Consider the following 21681-nt stretch of genomic DNA (forward strand, 5'->3'; position numbering starts at 1 on the left):
TTCATTACCATAGCTAAGCCCAAGACTGATCTGCTTCGTGATTCTCCCATCTGGTGCTATACATTTTCATGTAAATTATGTGAGAGGATATTGGTACATGATATATAGTATCAATCAACGTTGCGGAATGCGTTCAGTTTGGCGAAGTTTGTCTCCCTGAAAACTTTTTGTTTCCTCCATTTAGAGTGCGAAATATCTAGATGATGACATCGCTAATTATCCGAAGAAAATTCACTATTATTCCCCACCAGAGCACCTCTTGGAAGCTTTGGAGGTAGGAAATTTGCTGTCCCTCATTTAAAATCCTGAAAAGGAGCTAACAATGTTTTGTTTAGGGATAGGTAATTTTCCTCCCGCATTGTCTCCGTTGACAAGGCCTATATTTGTGTGGAAATCAAATCGCTCCCTGACAACCTGCTGGGTAAGGAGGGAGGGAAGATAGTGCTGGAATCATTTGACATCAAGTATGATTAACAAAACTTTTAGTAACCGAATAATGTAGCTTTTATCATGGGGAGATTAGTTTTTATCATAGGGAGATTAGTTTTTATCATGGGGAGATTAGTTTTTATCATGGGGATATTAGTTTTTATCATGGGGAGATTACAACCAAGCCTCTAGTTCGTTATCCTTTAAAATATTTCAGATTTATTTCCGCATCCATGTGTCAGTTCTTAAACTTCTCTGTGACAAGTTCCCGGATGTGGACGTTAGTGTCCTTGAAGATCATCTTGAGCGAGCTTCTAGGGGACCCTTCTATCACGCGGAGTTTGACACTGATATCGGACCGGGGAACGTCTACAGGACCGAGTCCACTACAGCAGGTTTGTGTTATGCACACACAATCTGAAACAAAGCTTTGGGAGGAATCGTTTGAGCCTGGAAGCTTTGAATGGGAGTATCCTTTGGCAGTAAAATCTGGATTTGCGCTGATCCTACTTCGAGAAAATCGGCTTTCATGTAGTAAATGAAATATTTGAAACAGTGCGACGAGAAAATAGTCGTTTCTTTGATGAAACGAGCATTAACGTAGAGCTGACAGATAACTCCAAAAAAAATGTCAAGGGGCTCAGGAAACACGGAGCAACAACCTGCTTATTTCCCATTAAAATGAGGTCATTGTGTGAACTATTTTGGTCAACAGTTTTTAGCACAGTCCCGAGACAAGTTCTATATTTTACAATTAAGGGACACAGGCAAATCCAAGTGGTGGTTTTGGGAGCAGGGCATCAGACTATGACAATGCCTCACTCCAGCTAAGGGTTTAAATGAGTACCGGCGAACGGTCGGGCAAACCTGATGAAATCCTTGGGGTTTTTCTTGTGATCGATTAGCCTCCTTTTTCAAAGGAGTCGACATGCTCTTCGTTGACTAGTGCTACAGACTAGTGCTACAGAGACTGAGTATGAGGACCAATACTTTAAGATTTAACCTTAATTTTTAATCTTGGCAGGATGGCACAACAAGGCCTTTCAATTTATAGCATAATAATTAAAAAACTGAGGGTGTGGTTAGGGGAAGCCAGATCTAGAATGCGCGTGACCCGTCTTTCGCACGAAAGAAACGTTAATAAGTTATGATATGGAAATGTTTTTGAATGTCCCCAAATTCCAAGTAAGGTGTTGGTAGAGGACCTTCCTTCCCCCTCACCCCTCTATCGTTAAGAATCCTTCCAATACTCCTAACGTTGGGCCCCAGCAGCTTCTGACAAAATCACGTTTCGCAGTTTCAGGGGCGCTATTTGAACTAGGTAGCTGAACGTTACGAATACCTTTGCGTTTCTGAGCAATTCACTGCTTCTCTTTTTGATTAATCCTTATTAGTTTTTTGTCTCTAATCTCTTTTGTTGTTGTGTCGTAGAATCTTTGTCAAGCAGCGTTTTTGAGGACACAAAGCGAAGCGAGCCAAAGTCCTCTGAGGAAAGTGGTGGAACCAATTCTGTAGTTTCTCCTGAGCCCCAACCAAGTGAAGACCTCAATTCGCCCCAAACAGAGGGTAACATTGCAGAAGAACATAAAATCGTCGCCAGGGGGGTTTCCGCCCCGGAACCCTCTACAGACTTAACAATCAAAGGTGTGCCAGGTTCGCAAAGGGAGCCCGCGCCGATGGAAGTTGACTTGAGTGCTGTACCGAGCAGTTTTACAACTGCAGAGGAGACTGCGGATAGTTCCCAGACCCCTTCGGTAGTTAGTTCTAATGAGCAGCGCGAGGGTTTGGAAACCAAGCGTTCTGATCAATGTGCCCAAGGTAAGGAAGAAATGGAAAGTTCCGAAAATACTGAGCTGTCTTCTAAAGGCTTAGATGCAATTAGTGATGGAAAAACTTGTAAATTATTTAATGCTTTGGAAGGTTTAGGGGAAATGGGTATGGAAGTTGAGTATTCTGGGGAGCAGGAAACGGTCACGTGCTCGGAAAACAAACCCAAGGATGAAGAAGAAAATGTGAAGAGTCCCGAGAAGCTGGTGGAAATCTCTGATGACCAGAATAAACAAGAAGCAGATAAGTCCATTGTGAATTTCGAAGATAAGGAAATCACAACAGGTAAAGAGAGTATTTCGAATGAAACTACTGAGGTCGACACTAAACCAGAAAAGATGGAGACAGACGATATTCCCACTCATGGTGCAGAAAATGTTAAAATGACGGAAAATACTAGTGCACTTTTATCAGCATCACCTGGTGACCCTGTGACACCCACGCCTCCTGATGCTGATATGACACCGACTACTGACTCTGCTGCAGTTTCTGCTTCTAACGTGACACCGATGGAGAACACAAAAGCGCCATTGACAGAGGAACAGCAGGCAAAGAAGAGAGAACTAATGGATCTCTGTATTCTTGCTCTTGAATATTGTCTTCGGCGGTTTCCTCAGCATCACAAGTCGCGCTATCGCCTGGCGTATGTTTACTACTATTCTTCTGAGCATAAGGTAACGCAATATTTTCTCTTGGTCTTTTTTGGAAAGTCACGCCGTCAGCTGACGAAGGTTTAGCGCTTCTTTCCTGAACATAAAAAAGACGCCGTAATATGTCCGCTTTTGTTAATAGGAGTCACACCATCGCCTGATGTGTTTTTTACTGTTCCCCTGAACATAAGATAACGCGAATACTTTTCATTCTCTGTTGTTACATGTCACGCCATCGCCATGGAACAATTTGTCATTTTCTTTCGATCTAAGTCGGGCTACGGCCTTACGAGTGTACTACTTTCTCTATATCTCTTTATGGTTTTGGGGTCATTACTGGAATGCAGTTACGTTTTATTAAAATATTCGTTGTGTTCCTGGTAGGACACCAGAGCATGCCGTGATTTACTGTTAGGCAGCAATACAAGACAGGACAAGACGTTTCCCTTCCCGCATCAAGGACTTTTCAACGGGAAAAGCAAGACAAACCTGTTCTCGGTAAGGAGTTTAAATTGCTTTTCGTCCAGCAATTTATCGAGAACATTCATTAAAGTGAAGCTACTAGCAATTTGTAGTGGAGGGTTTTACTCTAGGAGACACTTATTTTCAATTCAAAAGGAATCATAAACTTTTTTGTTTTTTTGTTTTATAATTATTTTATTTATTTGTGAAAATTGCAGACATTAAGTCGTATTCGTAGTCGTATACATGTCATCTTGAAAGCTCCTAAATATCCAGTCATTTACTAATGTTTTTGTGTTCCTCAGATATTTTAAGGCCAAGAGTGTTAAGCGTCTCCACAAAATAAACCCATAAAAGCTTGTGCGCCAACTCTCGTTCCTGGGCTATCACTCTTCTAAAGTAAGCTCACACGGCGGTACAGAGCGAGCCAGGTGGCAGTTAAAAAAAAAAAATTCACAGGTCGATGACACGTTGATTCTTAAAATATTTTAACGACTTTTTTTGTTTGTTTTATAGGCCTTTTGGAGAATTCCAGAAGAAGATATAGACAGGTGATGAAAAAAGTCACTTTTTGAAATATGAGGGTCCAAAAGAATCCAAAGGGTAAATGTGAAGGATTAGTAGAGCACCAAAATAGGGAAGGTTGCTTGTATTCGAGCGTAGAACTCTTCTTCCATAGAACAGTTGGAGAACTGTAGGAAAGGAAACGACCAAGATATTTGATTCGAATGACTCTTGTTCACGTACAGATATTTATTTATTACTCAGTTATATCTCCCATGCAAATTATCATTGGTGTTAGTCCGGAGACCTATCTCTTTACCTCCTCACCTTAATGAATCTTTTGGTCTCCTGGATGTTAGTTCTTTTCAATCTAACCACTGACATTTTACTGCAGGCCGGGATCTTTTTGCACACACACCTACAAGTCAGTAGCTTTGTTGCTGGAAGTTCTCCGTGAGTTAAACGAGTGGGACACGTTATTACTTATTCAGGCTCTTCTCTATCGAACACCGGAGGCGGGCAAGTAAGTCGCGGAAACTGTGGATTAACACGCGCGTCATCCGCGCGTCCACACTCGCATCTCAATTTTTTTGGTCGTAAATTTCGTCTAAGAAGCTACCAAAAGATGTCCTGTGGATGGCGTTTTTCAGCTTGGCTAATCCGGACATCGTTTGTCTTTTTTACTTTGGACAGGAAATACTTGAGGGACAACGAGAGGAACTACTTGGCCAGGAAGGTGAGAAATATTCCAGTTCATTGTACTGGATTAAAGATGTCCTATGCATTCGTTTCTTATCTGTTGGTGAAATTTTTATATCTTGAGTTTGCTTTACAGGCGTTTGAATATTCTTTGGATATAATGAAAGCGAGAGTTTCCAAGCAGGACCCTAAGGTAAGAGGTGTGGATTGAGAACACCTACCGAGAGTTGTCCACCAAAGAAACATTTGCAATACGTTTTGACTATTTCTTATTCTCCAAGGATTTCGGTAATGACGGTTTCTAAACGGATTACCTAAGAATAAGGAGGCCAATATCGGTGACATGTCTTTAAGCCTGATTCTTTCTTGTGCACCATATTGATATCGCTAAAAGAGAGCATTTAGAGGTTCGCTATCCTTGTGAGAACTTCCTCTCGGAAGCAGAGGAGAAAAATTTTAAAGGAATCTCTGTTCTTTAGCGCTTGCTTGTGAGCCCTTGTTGTGTTTCTTTCGATATTTTGCTTTAGTACCTCGCGTCCTAATTGTAATTCACTCTTAGTAAGTTTCTTTCCTAGTTTTCATCGGCCAGAACGTCAAAAAAAACTTCCCAGCACTTATATCATTTTTTGCCCTGGTGATTTCTGTTCTTGAAGGTGGAGGTCTCCTTTCTTTCTCAACTGGTTATGGATGCACACGAGTGCTGGAAAACTGGACAAAGATACGAGGCCTATGTCAAGGTACGAAGTTCAGTTTCCTGTGTGACTAACAATCTTTGTGCCGCTTTTTCCCATTAGTCTTGACTACTTTTGCACGAAATTATGTCTCCGCTGATTTATATTGTTTGCTTTTCGTAGGCGACAGAGGGTTTATTAACACAGGCCTTTGAGATGTTCACGGCTTCCCAAGTGAGTTGCTTCCGACTCTGCAGTGTCTTGTGAACCCCTGCATTCCTAAGGGAGATCAGTATCCATATTGTCTTTTACAATTTCAATCTACCATTAATCAGATCAAAAATAGAATTGAGAGAATCATTAATTAGGTGAAATTGTGGGATATATCGGCAATTTTCGGAACTTGCCAGTAGAGTAATTTTTGGCCGGTCGTTAGGGATGAGAACTGATCAGCTTTCAGATCAAGGAGTGAAAGGTCAACAAGTCACATCCATCCTGTGTTATTGATATCGAGCTTTCCACGCCTCCACTATCTGTCACTCTTCTCATAAATCTCAGATATTTGTTCTTGCCCTTGCGGCAGACTGTTCTTTTTGTATTTATTCTAATGCTGTTGCGCTCAATTTGAGAAGAAAAACTTTTCTAGTCTAACTACTTAAGTGATTCTCAAGGCAACTGCTACATTTCCCCGTATTTTCTTGTTCAAAAATAACAAAAATTTTCCCAGTGCCTATTTTGAGAATCAGTGCTTCTCCTTGTGCAGGGAGAGTGTTATCGACCAAGCGTGAGGATGGCTAGATATCGGCCGAGTTTATATTATTATTATTATTATTATTATTATTATTATTATTATTATTACTATTATTATTATTATTATTAGTAGTAGTAGTAGTAGTATTTTATTAATTTTTTATTTTACGGGCCGAAACGAAGTCGAAGTTCATAAAATTTCCCCTTCCCCCTCCCCCCCAAAAAAGGACGAGGCAGAAAGATCCAGCCATCTTAACGGAACACGCTTGATCAATAAAGGATTTATTATACAGTAAAACATTTTTTGATACAATAAGAGTCAAGAATGACTTGGTCATTTCGAGAGCCGGAAAAGAAATTGGACTGTGTCTGTGCTATTTAATGTTTTCCTTGTTCGTCGCTTTTTGGTGACTTCATCGCCGTCATTGTCCAAAATTTACGAACTTTGTGAGTCCGCTTCGTGCAATCTTTTTCTTGCGCAGGATCAAGGGAGGCGATCCCGAGCGGGCAAGTTGCGGGTTCATCTTGCTCGCTCGGGTAGCAAACCAGAACACAGGTTTCACTTCATATTGGCCACGTGCGCTGCCGGCTGTATAATAATCTCAAACAATAGGAGCATGCTCATCTCTATATGCAAGTCGGCTCAAAGAGGTTATTATCTCTTCGTTAGATAGCCTGAAATGTACAGCATCGTTGGTACAATTTTTTAGCCCGCGTGGCAAGTGCTAGCAAGAACTTAATAAGCGCAAGAGAGAGAAAACATGCGTGGGAGGAAGAAGTCGAGCGTGCGTGACTCCTTGCTTGCGCGTGCCGATCTAAACAAAACGCCCCTGGTTAAATTGAGTGGCTCCCACCCAAGATTCTATTAGTAAAACTGACGCACCTATTTTCTTGACCTCAGTCGGTTTCAGGAGAGTCGCTTAAACTTGGCCAGGACACACTCTCAGATTCCCCAACGTCTCTTTTGGATCAGGCTTTGAAGTACTGTCAACAGCACGTCAAACCTCAGGTAATCTAGTTCCTTAGCGTGCTTTCCTTTTAGACGGCGTGTTTTTCACTGACACTCTAAGGATTCTGCGGTTTTCCGAAAAAACCAACATTCCGTAGAAACCTAACGAAATATTCGTTGGTATCCAGCAACATAGGCTTAAAAGCAAACTGCTCACTTGACCAGGCATCCTCTTAATTTGGCATATCTTTTTTTTTTTACCAGACTTCCTCCAACAATACGTCAGTTTCACAACAAACGAAAGGATCGTCGGGAACTGACACCGGTAACGATCAAACTTCGGGCTCCGACACCGATGTTGTGCCGACTGCTTTAGAACAAACCCTGTCACCTCCGATACCACAAAACAAAGAAAGTAACACTTCATTAACTTCACCAATCGGAGATCCTACTCAAGTTTCCAAAACTGTCCTGTCAGATTTTCCTGCAGGTTTTGCTCACGAGGGAAAAATGACAAATGATACACAGACTCGTTCCGAGGACGTTCCGATGATAGTCGACGTGAGACCATCATCTGAGGCTCCGATCACGGAGGTCGCGCAAAAAGACTCTGATAGCGTAGCTCTTGAGACTAAAAATGAAAAAAATGGAGCGCCAAATGAAAAAGATTCAAACTCAGCTACTGCGGACAGTATTACATCAAAGGATACTAACACTAGTGTATCAGACGCCCCCCGGACTACTGATTTTCCTGGGCAAGCTGACACTCCAGCAGCACCTATTAATCTGGGGGGTGCTGATATCACCGAGGGTAGTGATGTTTCATCAAGCACCTAGCGATCGCGCACATGTATCGATTGTATGAAAGTGTACACTGTCTGGTGCAACAAGATGCCATCTTGTTATGATAAAGTACGTCCACATTGCTAGTAATGAAAAATGATAGTCTGAAAAAATCTTATGAAAACAGCGCCATTGCCAAAGGAAGTACGTGGCTAAAACCCAGTGCACATCCTGCGAAGCTCCTGGTCAGTAAAACACACAGAACCTACTTCGGTAGAAAGTCTACTTTTCTCGTTCAGATTCTAAACTCAAAACAACATACAACTTCAAATTATCATATTGGCTTATTAGATGCAAACAAAGCAACCCGTGGTTGTTCCATCTAGAAGACCTCGTGATTAAGTTCTGAATTGTTTTTCTCCTTTGCCTTAATTCAAAGTTTGGGAGGAAGAGGAATAACAGTAAGCAAATATCCTTGGGGCGGGGGCTTGGGGCGGGGGCTTTGGGCGGGGCCGTAGCCGACTTCAGAACAAGACGAGGCAAGTTTCGAGCGCCGAAGGCGCGAGCCACAAAGGGGTCTGGGGGCATGCACCCCAGAAAACTTTGAAATCTGGAGGCTCAGAAATGCTCTTTTAAGCATTTTCCGTGGATTTTTTTTCACAAAAGTCAATCTTGGGCAAAATCAAGACGAGGCAATTGCTTCTTCTTGCCTCATGCTAACTACGGCCCTGTGGGGGATAAAGATTTCTTCTTAGACAACCGACGGGTTTTCGAAATAGAGAGAGAAGAGATATCCAAGAATATTTGCATTTTATCCCTTGGAAGAATTCTAGGGGAGACAACTCTTTTTCAACAAAAAGGAAAGGAAAGGAAAATTTCGACATAAATGAAATGTTGAGAAATCCGGGTTACACTGCATTAATACCTTCATTTCTGCACGGCACATACTTGTATGGTTTTCAACTGAAATATGTGTATTTCTCTTTGATAGAAACGTAAATGCCCGTTTACAAAATATGACATCTCTCGTTGCTAGGGTTTAGTAATATTACAAAAAAAAGATACAAAAAGTCTCGAAAAATTCATTCAAACTGCAACATACCTATCTACCTACCTATTTATAACAACACTTATGTACTTTTACACCTCCTAACTTAAATAAAGCAATTAATGAGTTTCAAAATTGTTCGAAGTTCTTATTCTTGAAATTCAATTGACTAGCTGGAAAACTGTAAAACCGCACCAAAGAAACCATTGTCTCTGGTCGTCATCCTTTTTTTTTTTTTTTTTTTTTTTTTTTTCCATGTAACATTTGAAAACAACTTCTTCTAAACTCTCAAGCCAGGTTTCCCGGTCTTGTGCATTTTTATTTAAAAACACCGCAATTTATAACGCAGTTTTCCTATTAAGAAAATCCTCCCACCACCGATGTGTAGAAAGACAACTTTTCGAATAGGTGCGTTTTAAAGTTAAATATGAACTACGATATCTCCCTCGCTGCTTCCGTTTAAATCTTATCAAAATAACTACATCTACATCCGTGCAGTGTCCACTGAGGAGGCTTGCTTTACTAAAACTCATGGCAAACGGACAAACAGATACACAAAGATGTTCTTTGCTTCTCTTCGACGTAAAGAAACGTGAGTTACAAGCTCTTGACAGTCAACGGTTTTTGGCCAGCTTCTCCAATAATCGACTGACCAGAGCCGTCCATCCTGTTTGATGACTGTGGAGAACAAAATTTAACGTTTTGAACAAAAGAATATGCAAACATAGGTTTGGCATGGTTAGAGTAACTAAGGTTGGGAAATTTAAGGTGTAAACCAGTTTCTTAAGCCATAACATTTGAATTCTCTCGATCTTCCAATGACGACATTACTCACAAATGACGTGCTCATGACGTTTTGCGGCATTCGCTTAATACTGACTAGGAGTAAATATTCTCTGCGTTTGCGCTGCAATTTCCGAGTGTTGTAGAGAAACTACAACCTGCCCTTTTATGCGAGAGTACAAACCTGAACTCCCCTCAGTCTCCTAAGCGTTCTTGAAAGAGTGATTTACTCCGGCGGCGCCATGAATGAACGTGAAACTTTTTAGCTAAAGTTAAGACTGGCATTCCCAGTCTGGACATCTTAACAAAGCACCCTTAATTTCACTGACGACTTACCTAGCTCCGCATCCTCGTCCCGTCTCAGGATGAAAGTACTCGTAGAACAGCACCAGATTATTCCAATACACATCATAGGTGTACCTGTCGTCCTCACCATGACACGGCCGCCGTCCTTGTTCATTTGGCAAAAACAGAGACACAACACGCCGGCAGAGCTCAAGGGCCACATCACGCAAGCGCATCAGGTTTCCCGACCGAGTGGGGCACTCGATCATGAATTTGTCACCATAGAAATAATCATACCGTTCCAGAGCCTCGATGAGGAGATAGTTCACTGGAAAACAAGGGAAGTTGTACCAGGGGAGAAAATCAGAAGTGGACTCTCTTCTTCGGCACAATAAGATCGTTATTAGTTATGCTTTGAATGGTAGTGGTCTTACAACTGACAGAGTGCTTTAGTAGTTTGAATTTTTGCGTCTAGTCAAAAACTGATTCCCATAAATCGCGATAACTTGGATAGAGGTATATTGTTCCATCCTTTCATCGCCTTGACGTCATGGTAAATTATTTACAAATTTACTAAAAAAGAGAGATGTACAAGATCCTCCATGCGCGCTTGACGATTGGCATACAGAGATTTAAGGCAATTCTTTAGTGAAAGAAGCTGTCACTAATTTTAGGCATTTAGGCGCGAAAATGCGCAGAACGGGATGGGAAGTGCAGTGCCAAGGAATCACCTTAAGCCGCCTGTTAGTAACTTTCTTGATGTCAGGCCTATTCGACAAGTAACAATTTCACTAGAGTGGTGTTGGGCATACGTTGACTCAGTACTTACTGCAGACCCAGATGGGTCCTCGCCAGTTGCTGTTCCCGCCAAACATGAATGTGTCCGATTCTCCCGGCACATACTGCACGCTGTAAACCTCGCCGCTTAGTTCTAATTTAAAGGGGTTCTTCTCGTGAAACTTGGACAGGGAGCGGATACCATAAGGGGACAGGAATTCATCTTCGTCTAACATGTAGGTTAGTACACGGAACAGCTGATCCTTGGTGGGTATAGCAAGTAAATGGTGATATTGGCTCTCGCCATCCCCATCCATGTAAGACACCTGCAAAAAAAAAAACATTGCGAAAAGTGTTTCAAGACTCTGGAGTTGCCGAGCACCGCAAAACAGTTAACTTGAAATTTCGCACCACTTTGGTTTTCTTTATGTCCTTTTAATTTTTCTTGGTCTTTTCCGACGGTGGGTGGGAAAACGAGCCTCAAAAAAGGCCTTATGATAGGTTACTTGATTTTGCCTTTTCTTTTCATTAGGTGGTAAAAGAACAAGGTTGATGAGACCGATTTTTTTTTTCTTCTTCTTTCCTGGCGTACTGATTCACTTCTCTGAGTCTAGTGGGTCACTAACCTGAGAAGCAAGATCTGGTCGGTTCTTCATGAACCACTCGAGTCGCTTTCTGAATCCGGGAAGTTTTTCCATGTATTCGTCATCAAGCACAAGGCATGCCATCAAAGGAACGAGGCCGACCATACTGCGCACGCGTAATGGTAAAGAACACGTCTCGGAAGTGAGATGATCGTAATAAAATCCATCGACTGGATCCCATAAGCCAACACCGTCAGACATTTCATTTATTGCGTCTGAAATTTGCGTGAAATGTTCAAAAAACTTAGATGCCATGTCCTCGTAGGTGTCATCTTTCATTGAGAGATCCAGCGCGATGTTCAACATTATTACACAGTAGAAAGCCATCCATGCAGTGCCGTCAGCCTTGGGATGAGGACAAGGGAAACCGTTTTAATAGAAATTGCCAGCAGTAAATTAAAAAAAAATGAAACTACAGATAAAATTATCAGCGCTTATGATAAAGAAGCTTTTCCTGGGCAATGCAAAAGTGAGAGTCTTCAAACCGTCATTTTATACAAAGTTCACCCGCTCACGAAGATAGTAGGGGCCTACAAACAAAATGAAACGGACCTTAATTAAAGACATGAAAACAAAATTCCGTACCTGCAAGAGATTTGCGTGAATAGGCAAATCCTTCGATCGATCAAATATTCCTACAAAAAAATTGCAAGACGAAAATTTTCGTTAATAACAAGGTGGAAAGAGAGGATATTTTCGTTACTTCTGATGGTATAGACCACTTTCATAAATGGCTGCCGGATTAATATTCTTTTGTTTAAATTCAAATTAGCCCTTCTGGCCTCGTTCTCCAGTACAAATTCAAAAGAATACCTTATCTCAAGCGAGGCCAAAAGAGCTAACTTAAATTTAAACAAAAGAGTATTAATCCAGCAGCCATTTATGAAAGTGGTCTATAATGATGAAATAAATTTTCTAGACTACTATTTTCAGAAATCTAAAGCGTCTATTAAGTGGAGTTAACAGTTGGTGCTTAAAACGCATTCACGAGTCCGCATAGGTCAAGATTGCTCACCAATGTTATCAAGTCCAAGGAAACCACCGCCAAATATATTCTTGCCTGAAGGATCTTTTCTATTCACCCACCTAAAATCAAGTAACCAAGAGAAAACATTCAACGACAACAGGAAAAAAAAATTAGCTCACACCAAAATAACGATCTACCGGTACTTCACAAAAGGACCCAGTCAAAATGAAATTCCGGTCTCTGCAGAGTGACAATACTTTGATCAGAAGTACCACACTCTCCCCCTCCCCCTCCCCCCTCTCCCATCACCCCTTTCCCGCCACCTATGTAAACTTTAAGTTATTACACAAAGTTGACAAGTACAGCAGCTCCAATCGCGTGGAATGAATTTTCTCTCTACATGCGGTGAATTTTAAGGATGCAGCTAGTTCAAAGTAATGTTCTCTTACCACGTGAAGTTAATAAGAAGTTTCTGGAAACATCGCGCTAAATATTCGTCGTCCCTCGCTCCTTTGCGGCCTGTCATCTTATAAACCATAAGGCATGCAAGTGCATGAACCGGGGGGTTCACATCCCCCAGGGCAAATTCATAAGCTGGGAGCTGACCGTTGGGGGCCATGTACCACTCCCGGAGGAACAACAGCAACTGGTCTTTGGCAAACTGTGGATCGATTTTGCTAAACGCCAGCATGTGGAATGCCAGGTCCCATGTAGCATACTGAAAGAGAAATGTTTGAATTTAGCAATCACAAACAACAGTTACGTTAAGGATCTACTGGCATTTGGTTTCCTAAAGAAAAAGTGTTTCGAATAGTCTTAATTTTCACGAGGACGTCTTTTTTGTATAAGTCACTGTTGAGGATTGAACCAAGGTTCTTCACCTCTAGCTTGTGAGCGAATCAAAACGCAAAGTAAGCAGTACGACATCATGTTGAGCAAAGAAAATCGCGCGGAAGCCGATTTATTAACAACCACATCCAGACTTTTTGGATAGAGCACACTTTCATTCATAGCCGCTACCTGCAATCAAAATACGTAGTATTTCATTGGTGGGAAAAAGACTTGACTCAGGAAAATGTGAAGCCAAAATCGTCGCACCGATTTCCACTTAATCCTAACGTAACTGTGTTCTGTCCCGTCCCGTCCCGTCCCGACCCGAATAGTTGTCCTCTGGCCTCCGATGGTGCTATCTCAAGGCGCAACGTTCAACTGGAAAAAAAGGATTGCTAATTGTTCTACCCACCCAAGGATACTCCCACTTGTCCGGCATGGAAACAACATCTCTATTGAACAACTGTGCCCATTCTGCCTCTGAATTCCTTCCTTTGAGTCTTTCCCTGGGTGGAGCCGGCGTTTCGGGGTCTCCTTTCAACCAGTCTTGGATGATGTAATGGTAAAACTGTTTGCTCCACAGCAGACCAGCATACGACTGTCGAGATACTTGGGTTTCCTCCTCAGTTAAACCATCTAATAAATGACAAAGTGTCAGAAGTAAAAGATTCGAAGCCTGAATCTATGTACCACAGAGTAAGTAGGCTTTGGTGCTAAATTGAGTACGATAGTGAAACTTCTAGAAAGAGGATTCACAAAAACTTCCCCTAGCTAATTCTACGGTTAACACTGTGGGAAATAAGATCACAACCAAAACTAAACAGGTTTGTAAGGATCGTTGAAAGGTTACCAATGAAAGATTTCAAAAACTGATCTCGAAGAGAACCACTGAGAATAGCAAAAGGTTTTTCATGGTTCTTCTCAGGATGCTCCTGTAAGTCTGGCCCCGGTTGTTCAAATGTTGCATAACGCTATCCGCTGGAGAAAACTCTATCCAGTTAATAGCGCAGTGCGTTTTACTATCACATATCCGCTGAATAGCGATTTATCCGTTGAATAGCGTCATTCACCTTTACTACAACTGAGCCCTGATCAACCTCGAGACTTTTCACCTACCGGACATTTACCGGTATTTTCGTAGAAACCCAACCCCCCCTCAACCTGGCTATCTCCAAAGACTAATGAAATGTAAATTATCCCCCTCCCCGCCAGAAACACTCACCAGGTATTGCGATATTATAAAACTCGTCTGCTTCTTTGATTCGCTTTTGCATCACGGCTCCAAAATTCCTTTCAGCAAATGGATCTGTTACAATCTCCTCGTCAGCCATGAGACGGCATCTTATGACACGTTCCTCATCAGCAGGAACAACAAGAACGTAATAAGGAGCTACTTTTGTGCCTTTTTTCTTTGGGTTTACAGCATCTTTCTCGCCATTAATGATGTAACGGTGAAAGGCATCCTTTGTGAAGGTTGTATAGTTTTCTACATTAAACAGACTCTGTAAATTGGGTAAAAAATGGTAAGTCAATCCTTCTGTTTGATAAAAACAATTCTCACTGTGCCTCTTTCCACCCAGGGGGTATAAGTAAAGGAATTACACTTCAAGTTAAATTATAAGGTGGACTTAAAAAAAAAAACCCTACTCTGATCCAATGCAAGTTTCTAATTGACTAAGAGTTTTATTCCAGGAGACCCCTCAATTCTTAGAACACTAATTTGCTCCAGAGTAATAAAGTGCTCCTGTTACCCTGGGTTGTACCTGTTACCTTCACTGATGGGATAACTGTAGTCAGGGAATACTTCTTCAGGAAGGGGTGACCTTCTTTCTTGCATATTTGAAACTCAGTTAGGCCTTAAAATACCCCTACTTCCAGCTCTACCATTGGGCTTATGCCTAAATAACAATCAGCATGGTTAGAAATGAATTGGTGAACTTACCGTTGTGTTTGTTTCATTCTCAGTGAAGAGCAGTTCTGGAATCTCATTTTCAGGATTCACATCAAAAACAAACGTGTACTTTCCCAAGGTTTCATGGGAGCATGCCACTGAGTTGGGAGCAGTTTGTTTCATATTTGCCTTCCGTGTGCATCCTTCATGTTTGCAACCCCAGATCCATGTGTTCCTGAACCACAATGTTGGTAAAATGTGAATTCGTGCTGTGTCTGGGCCTCGGTTTGCTACAGTTATTTCGATGAGGATGTCATTGGGTGTGTTCTTTGCATATTCTGCGGTTATGTCCCAGTAGCGACTTTCATTAAATACACCTTGACAAAATTTAGACAAATTCAAATAAAACTGATCCACTGTATTGTTAGAAGCTATTTGTAAAGTGTGAACAAGACATTCAGATAGAGTTCAACAACCCAAATAATCTTGTTAAGCATTGCAAATGAAACCACATTGTGAGTTCATTAGAGAGAGATGTCCTTCTTAGGTTTGTCTGACACTGGCTTGTAGCAAGTACTTTTTGATCCACCTAGTGATATCTACTAAGTAATACTGAGGGATCACCTCCATTTGATGATTAGATTCCTTCATATTATTTGACAGTTTAACATATAATAATTTATGAGCAGATATTTTGCAATTACATAGTATTTTACCAATTAAGCCCCATAGGGATGAGGAAAAATACAAGCAATGAAAAAAAAGTCAAATTGTTATAATTTTATGTTAGACCAATGAATTCCACTATTATTTTATTTGCTAGTATTTTGGCTTCTAGTGTTTTAATGCATCCTTTGGTGTGTCTGAGCAAAGTATCAATCAAGTATGGCCTGGGTGACAGATGAAAACAAAACAAGTCAAATTACTGAAATGATAAGTGCATGTGAAACATGCAGAGGCAATTTCCTGACTATGACAATACACTGGAATTTTGACACTAGACAACCCAAATTGTTATTTCATCATTTCAGATTGTTATTCCCTTACCAGTGTCAGTGAGCTCAAACTCTGGTTCTTGCCGTGATCTGTTTCGATTTTCATCAACGATCCAACCATAGGGATACTCATTCTGTGGGTATTTATACAGAGCCTTCATGTACGAATGAGTTGGAGTGGAGTCAAGATAGTAATAGCACTCCTTCACATCTTCCCCATGGTTACCTAGGAAATATGGGTAATGTAAGATAAGGTCATCAGTATGTGGCCTTCTTTAATTGATTATACCCTGCCCCAAAATAAGCAAAGCTTGTTAGAGCAAAGATATTATACATATTCCCCAAACTCTACTCCATACATTTCCTAAGCTGCTGATAGAGAGAATTTGTTTAACAATCACAAGTTTCTTTTGTTGTTAATGTGTGATTCAGGGGTGATATTGTGTGAAGAAATAAGATGCTAGTCACTCTTAAGGGGTCAAAGCATTAATAATCATAACCCGATTAAACAGCCTTAGAAACTTATTTTCCTCCAAAATCAAGGTTTCAAGTTCAAAGCACTATAGCTGTCTTCTTTTACATCTGATTTGTGATCTTGGATCATGAAGGGGACAGTCATGCTGCAATTTCTTGAAACATCAGCCAGTCATTGCAGATGGCAAGCCCATTTTTCTACCGAAGGGATTGAGGTTTATTGTGTTTTATGTTCCACTTTTACATTTCCTTGTTACTACTTTTGACAAGAAAGAAGAGTTTTTAGTCAGCACCGGCATCATATTTGAATGGGTGCTTTTCCTTTTCAGAATATCAGTTTAACACTGAATTATTGAGCTTCATGTATGAATACAGACACACTAAGCTGTGTACCATTGACTGCTGACGTCTGAATCCTCCGGTACCCTACATTTTTTCTTAAAGAAATGTTTTCAACGCTTTGAATTCATGAAGTAAAGATTCCACTGTTCAACTGACCTTCGGTTCCTGTCAAGCCAAAAAGCCTTTCTTTGAGAATAGGATCCTTTTCATTCCACAAAGCCAAACCAAAACACAGTCTACACTGTCTGTCGGTTATTCCCAGAAGGCCATCTTCACCCCAGCGATAGACGCGAGACCGTGCATGGTCATGAGAAAAGTAGTCCCAGCTGAAATACAATTTTTTTTTGGTTAAAAACAAAAACCCAATTAATGCCTGTGTCTTATTTCCCCTGTTCTGAACTAGCTATGCTTTGCAAATTGGTTTCTAAACTTCCTTCACACCATGAAACTTTTAATACAGAGCAAGAAACAAAGATGAGGGTATTCTGGTGATGGTGGTTGAAATACAACAGATTTTTGTGGGGAAAATTGGCCAGAAAAGGTCATACAATTTTTTTCCAAAAGGAATGGAAACATTGCAAGAGTTCTAACTGTGAAACATTCACAAAGCTTAACCCTTTAATCCCAGACATGATTAACATGTCAATTCTCCCTGGAATATCCATACATTATCCAGCAAACAGGTAATAAGAATACTCAAACCTTATTGGGTAGAAGTTATCTTCATCTAATACTAAATTCCTGTAACATACCCAGAAGGAAATATGAAGCAGCTAGTGGGGAGAATTAACGACCAGATCTTGGGAGTCAGATGGTTAAAATTTGAACAACTCACTCCCAGACAAAAATCGGTCCTTTTTAATTGTCTGTCTGTTAATGCTCAGAGCTGGTGCATTCAACCTTAAAGATGGTAAGCTTGCATTAAGGTAAACATGAAAGTGACACCTAAAATAAATGCATTGCATTTTTTTCTGTGAGCAAAATATTCAGGAGTGTGAAACAAAGAAAACGAATGATGTTTCCTTTCACCTTAAATCGTTGGTGAACGGTGGCTTAAAACTTTGTTCATGATTATACAATTCAAATTCACTGTTATTTATAAAAATATTACCATCACAATAGGGTGGGTGCAAAGCTTTATATTCAAAAACCTGGTTGAGATGGATTTGTCAAGTAATGAAATTAACACAATACACAGATAACTCATAACATATGACTATATCCACAGTCTTAATTCCTTAACGAGTACAGAAACTGCTGTTAATTAAGCCTTGTGACTATTTGCGTGTCACTTTGACATCGATCACATGCAAGCTTATCTCGATAAAATTCTTACCAGGCTCCATCGAATGAATAATCTTCCCTCACTGTTCCCCATTGCCTCTCTGATAAATAAGGGCCCCATCGCTTCCAGTTTTTCTCTCTATCGGAATCTTCTTCCAGTCTTTTGGTTTCGGCCAACTTATGCTCGATCACAATAGTTGCCTGGCGCTTAAGCCTCTTGGATTTAAACATGATACCTTGGAATTAATCACTTCGATCCAAACCTTTTCAAGTTCCAATGAATTCAACCTTGTACCGGAGGCCTGCAGAACAGCCAGAGATGCTGATGATTTCACGATGGAAGAGAATAGAAGGAAATCAAAGGTGTCGACTTTAATAAGGCGGCGATTATTCAATCGTAAAATATGCAAATAAAGTAATGTTTGTGAAGGTGTAGTCTGATCGTCCGGGTGAGTGTAGTCCTGAGAAGGACTGTTGTCGGTGGTAGTGACTGACGTTTCGACAACCTGTGCGGAAGTCATCATCAGAGTCAAGTGAATGATTTTTGTCAGTAGTCATTCACTTGACTCTGATGATGACTTCCGCACAGGTTGTCGAAACGTCAGTCACTACCACCGACAACAGTCCTTCTCAGGACTACACTCACCCGGACGATCAGACTACACCTTCACATGTTACCCCCGGGTTCAAACCATTTACTGCAAAGTAATGTTTACCTTAAATCCACTAACCCCGAATTGTCGAAAGTCATGAAATCTCTTAATCAGTTTGCACGTATAATTTCATCCACGCTAAGTACTCGCGTAGAAATTATTCCTATCACGCAGTTCTGTAATAAGGCAATCGACCAAAACAGTTCACTCGATCGAGTGGAGTCGAATCCAAAGAAAAAAAAACGCGGGAAGTTCTGAGAAGACCTGGAACTAGAATACCGGTCCTTTTCCCAGATCTCCTCGGTAGTCCAACATGGCGGATCAGATTGACCAAAAAGCCGTAAAAGAACTATTGCCTTTTCTCTCGCTTAATGCTCGTGGAGACGTGAAATCGTTGGCTCTGGATTATATTTTAGGACTCTCTGGTTCTGATAGTGGAAAGAACTTCCTGAACCAAAACGAAGAATACTTGAGATCCCTTTTGGAACTGACGAGAGATTCGAACTCAAACATTTCTAGAGATGCCTTCTCGACGATCGTGAATTTGTCCGCAGAACTCGCCATCTCGGATAAACTCCTCAAATTTAACATAATTGAGCCCTTTTTGAGCTATGCTCTCAAAAAAAGTAGTCAACACGCCGACAAAGTGGCCATGATTTTGTCCAATGTAACAAGAACAGAAAGTGGATGTCGTGAGGTTCTTAAGGTTACGAACATGTCGGAAGAATGCAGTTTTTACAATATTGTAGAAATTTTGTGCAAAGAGAAGTTTAATCCCTCTGCTGAACTAAACTATCTTGCCACTTTTCTATCGAATTTGACGCAATTACAAGAATCACGAGACTATATTTTGGACAGGGATCGCTGTGTCATTCAGCGCCTTTTGCCATTCACAACCTACAGTGCTTCTCTTGTAAAGAGAAGAGGAATCGTAGCTGTACTAAAAAATTGCTGCTTTGAGACAAGTAAGTTTCAATAGGCCATTTTACAGTTGTATACTTGGTTACAAGCCTTTGATTTGGAGTGAGGCTAAAGGTGACCTTGTTTTGATAGAGACCAGTATCTAGTTAGCATGACAACAAAGTAATTTACATTTGAAAAGCAGCAACATCTGTATCATAACAAGGTTATCCTTAGCCTCAGTCCTGTTCAAAAACCAAGAGGTTTGTCGTAGACCTGACATAACTGATTTTGATTTATCTCTCCTACTCCCTATCAAACTAAAACTTTTGAAAATCAGTGTTCAACCCTTAAACTGCTATGAATGACCAACACAGAATTTTTCCTAGAATGTCAATGCAACATCAAGTAGACAGGTGATGAGAATAAAGAAAACATAAATTAGGGATTGCTAGTTGATTTAACACCAAATTCTCCAAGATAACATCACAAGCATTGTATGTCAGACGGTAAGGCGAATCACCAATGAGATCTTAGGAATGAGTTGGTGCAAGATTTTTTGTCTACTTTGAATCTCCTACAATTGATAGGAGAATTGATAAAAATAATCTATTGTTAGTTAGGTATTATGTTGATTGTATATTGTTACCAGGGAGCCATCAGTGGTTATTAAGTGATGCTGTGGACATCCTACCACACCTGCTACTCCCCTTGACAGGACCAGAAGAGTTTTCTGAAGATGAGATGGAGAAACTCCCCCCTGACCTCCAGTACATGGATGATAACAAAGAGAGAGAATGTGATCCAGACATCAGGAACATGTTATTGGAAGCCTTACTTCAGGTCTGTCAGTGTTTTTACTTTTTATGGTTGAAAACAAAGTTTGGGTGGCACTCCAAGCTGCAAGCCTTTTGATGGCTATGGTGATAAGAAAAACATTTTGACATCTAACTATAGTATTCAGAGAAAGTCACTGAATTGGGGACTAGTGCTATGGGGTCAAATGGCAAGCTCAAAAAAATTGCATTCTCTAATATGCTGGTTTCAGTAGCACAAAACAATAAATTTTCCTTCTTAAAGTTGTTCTCTAATTTACACCCTTTCTTATATCTAAAGTTATGTTGCAGTGCTCAATGTGTTCTTACTAGGTTTGTTTGCTTTATTTGCCCCCAAATCACCAGAAACCTCATTTCAATGTGTTTTGTTGATTTTTTTTTCAGCTGTGTTCCACGAAACATGGCAGGGAGGTGCTGAGGAAGTTTAATGTGTATGTTATTCTGAAGGAGTTATTTAATTGGGAAGTAGATGAAAAAGCAAAGAAGTCGTGTGAAAATGTGATTCAAGTTTTAATAGCAGATGAACCAGAACCATCCATGCAGGATCTAAAACAAGTGCAGATTCCAGAGGAGGTCAAGAAAAAGTTTGATGAAGAACCACAAACAAATGTAGAAAATTTATAACATGGATGATACATCATTAGTTGAAAAAGAAAAACAAGACTTGCTGATTGCAAATTTAAGTGGGGATATACTCTTAGCTTGTTGTATGATAAATCTCCTCTTCTGTTTCGAAATAACCCACAGCCTATGAGGTTTTAGAGATAGAGAGGTAGCAACGGTTATCAACTGGTTACAAAAACATAATAAATTTGACATCTCTTAGCTTTTGACACAGTTTTAGTGTGGAGTGTAAGTTGAGTAACAAGTATGAGTTGTCAGGAAACTCTACACATTCTGTTGTAAGACAATAGAAAAAATGGTGTCAGATAACAAGGATATTTATATCATGGATGATTTTAATATAGATCTACTCAAGTATGAAACATCTAATATAAGCCAAGATTTTTTACTCTCTCTTCGAAGCTGTTATCGTATTCCAACAGTGGATAAACCGACGCGCGTTCACAGAACTTCTGCTAAGCTGATTGACAATATCTTCGTTAACAATCCTGACAACCTTCTCGCTAGTGGAAACATTATTTCTGATTATTAGTGATCATTTTTCCCAGTTCTCAGGTATTACAACATCAGCGAAAGATAAACTTCAACAAGAAAAAAATATAAAAATACGTGACTATTCAAGA

General features: G+C 40.4%; 3 protein-coding genes across 4 annotated transcripts in view; 2 read left to right on the forward strand and 1 right to left on the reverse strand.

The window, feature by feature from the left end:
* The window catches only part of LOC111344365 (calcineurin-binding protein cabin-1), a 35011-nt gene extending 26104 nt beyond the window's left edge, over positions 1-8907 (forward strand). Inside the window, exons 45-56 of the mRNA XM_022951597.2 lie at positions 185-274; positions 647-824; positions 1861-2930; positions 3291-3404; positions 3885-3919; positions 4267-4395; positions 4566-4608; positions 4708-4764; positions 5225-5308; positions 5426-5476; positions 6894-7001; positions 7206-8907. Coding sequence (XP_022807332.2) covers positions 185-274; positions 647-824; positions 1861-2930; positions 3291-3404; positions 3885-3919; positions 4267-4395; positions 4566-4608; positions 4708-4764; positions 5225-5308; positions 5426-5476; positions 6894-7001; positions 7206-7778 — 2532 coding nt within the window. The 3' untranslated portion in view covers positions 7779-8907. The remainder of the gene's footprint in view (positions 1-184; positions 275-646; positions 825-1860; positions 2931-3290; positions 3405-3884; positions 3920-4266; positions 4396-4565; positions 4609-4707; positions 4765-5224; positions 5309-5425; positions 5477-6893; positions 7002-7205) is intronic.
* LOC111344350 (uncharacterized) lies at positions 8673-18920 on the reverse strand. 2 transcript variants are annotated; one of them, XM_022951578.2, is made up of 14 exons: positions 18762-18920; positions 18098-18367; positions 16918-17087; positions 15998-16171; positions 15002-15327; positions 14282-14561; positions 13472-13695; positions 12678-12946; positions 12277-12347; positions 11847-11896; positions 11244-11606; positions 10670-10943; positions 9892-10168; positions 8673-9450 (listed from the first exon to the last, which is right to left on the reverse strand). In XM_022951578.2, the coding sequence occupies exons 2-14, from the start codon at positions 18274-18276 to the stop codon at positions 9387-9389; spliced, it is 2721 nt and encodes a 906-aa protein (XP_022807313.1). In that variant the 5' UTR covers positions 18277-18367; positions 18762-18920; the 3' UTR covers positions 8673-9386. The 2 variants fall into 2 exon arrangements, with proteins under 2 accessions (XP_022807313.1, XP_022807321.1); XM_022951586.2 differs by having other exon boundaries at positions 18098-18347; positions 18762-18918.
* A 58-nt stretch (positions 18921-18978) lies between these two features.
* LOC111345250 (co-chaperone protein HGH1 homolog) lies at positions 18979-21451 on the forward strand. Its single transcript, XM_022952532.2, has 3 exons — positions 18979-19663; positions 20251-20441; positions 20819-21451. Exons 1-3 carry the CDS (start codon positions 19012-19014, stop codon positions 21056-21058), a joined length of 1083 nt encoding a protein of 360 aa, XP_022808267.1. The 5' UTR covers positions 18979-19011; the 3' UTR covers positions 21059-21451.
* The last annotated feature ends 230 nt before the right edge of the window (positions 21452-21681 follow it).

The sequence above is a fragment of the Stylophora pistillata genome, chromosome 13 (assembly GCF_964205215.1).
Source record: "Stylophora pistillata chromosome 13, jaStyPist1.2, whole genome shotgun sequence".
Classification (NCBI taxonomy): domain Eukaryota; kingdom Metazoa; phylum Cnidaria; class Anthozoa; order Scleractinia; family Pocilloporidae; genus Stylophora; species Stylophora pistillata.

Excerpts from the sequence above, each read along its gene's own strand:
- LOC111344350 (XM_022951578.2), bottom strand. The coding sequence starts at position 18,276 with ATGTTTAAATCCAAGAGGCTTAAGCGCCAGGCAACTATTGTGATCGAG. Across the intron at positions 17,088-18,097 it reads TATTCATTCGATGGAGCCTG|CTGGGACTACTTTTCTCATG; the intron begins GTAAGAATTTTA and ends ATTGTATTTCAG. Across the intron at positions 12,348-12,677 it reads CTTCTTATTAACTTCACGTG|GTGGGTGAATAGAAAAGATC; the intron begins GTAAGAGAACAT and ends ACTTGATTTTAG.
- LOC111345250 (XM_022952532.2), top strand. The coding sequence starts at position 19,012 with ATGGCGGATCAGATTGACCAAAAAGCCGTAAAAGAACTATTGCCTTTT. Across the intron at positions 19,664-20,250 it reads AAATTGCTGCTTTGAGACAA|GGAGCCATCAGTGGTTATTA; the intron begins GTAAGTTTCAAT and ends TATTGTTACCAG. Across the intron at positions 20,442-20,818 it reads TATTGGAAGCCTTACTTCAG|CTGTGTTCCACGAAACATGG; the intron begins GTCTGTCAGTGT and ends TTTTTTTTTCAG.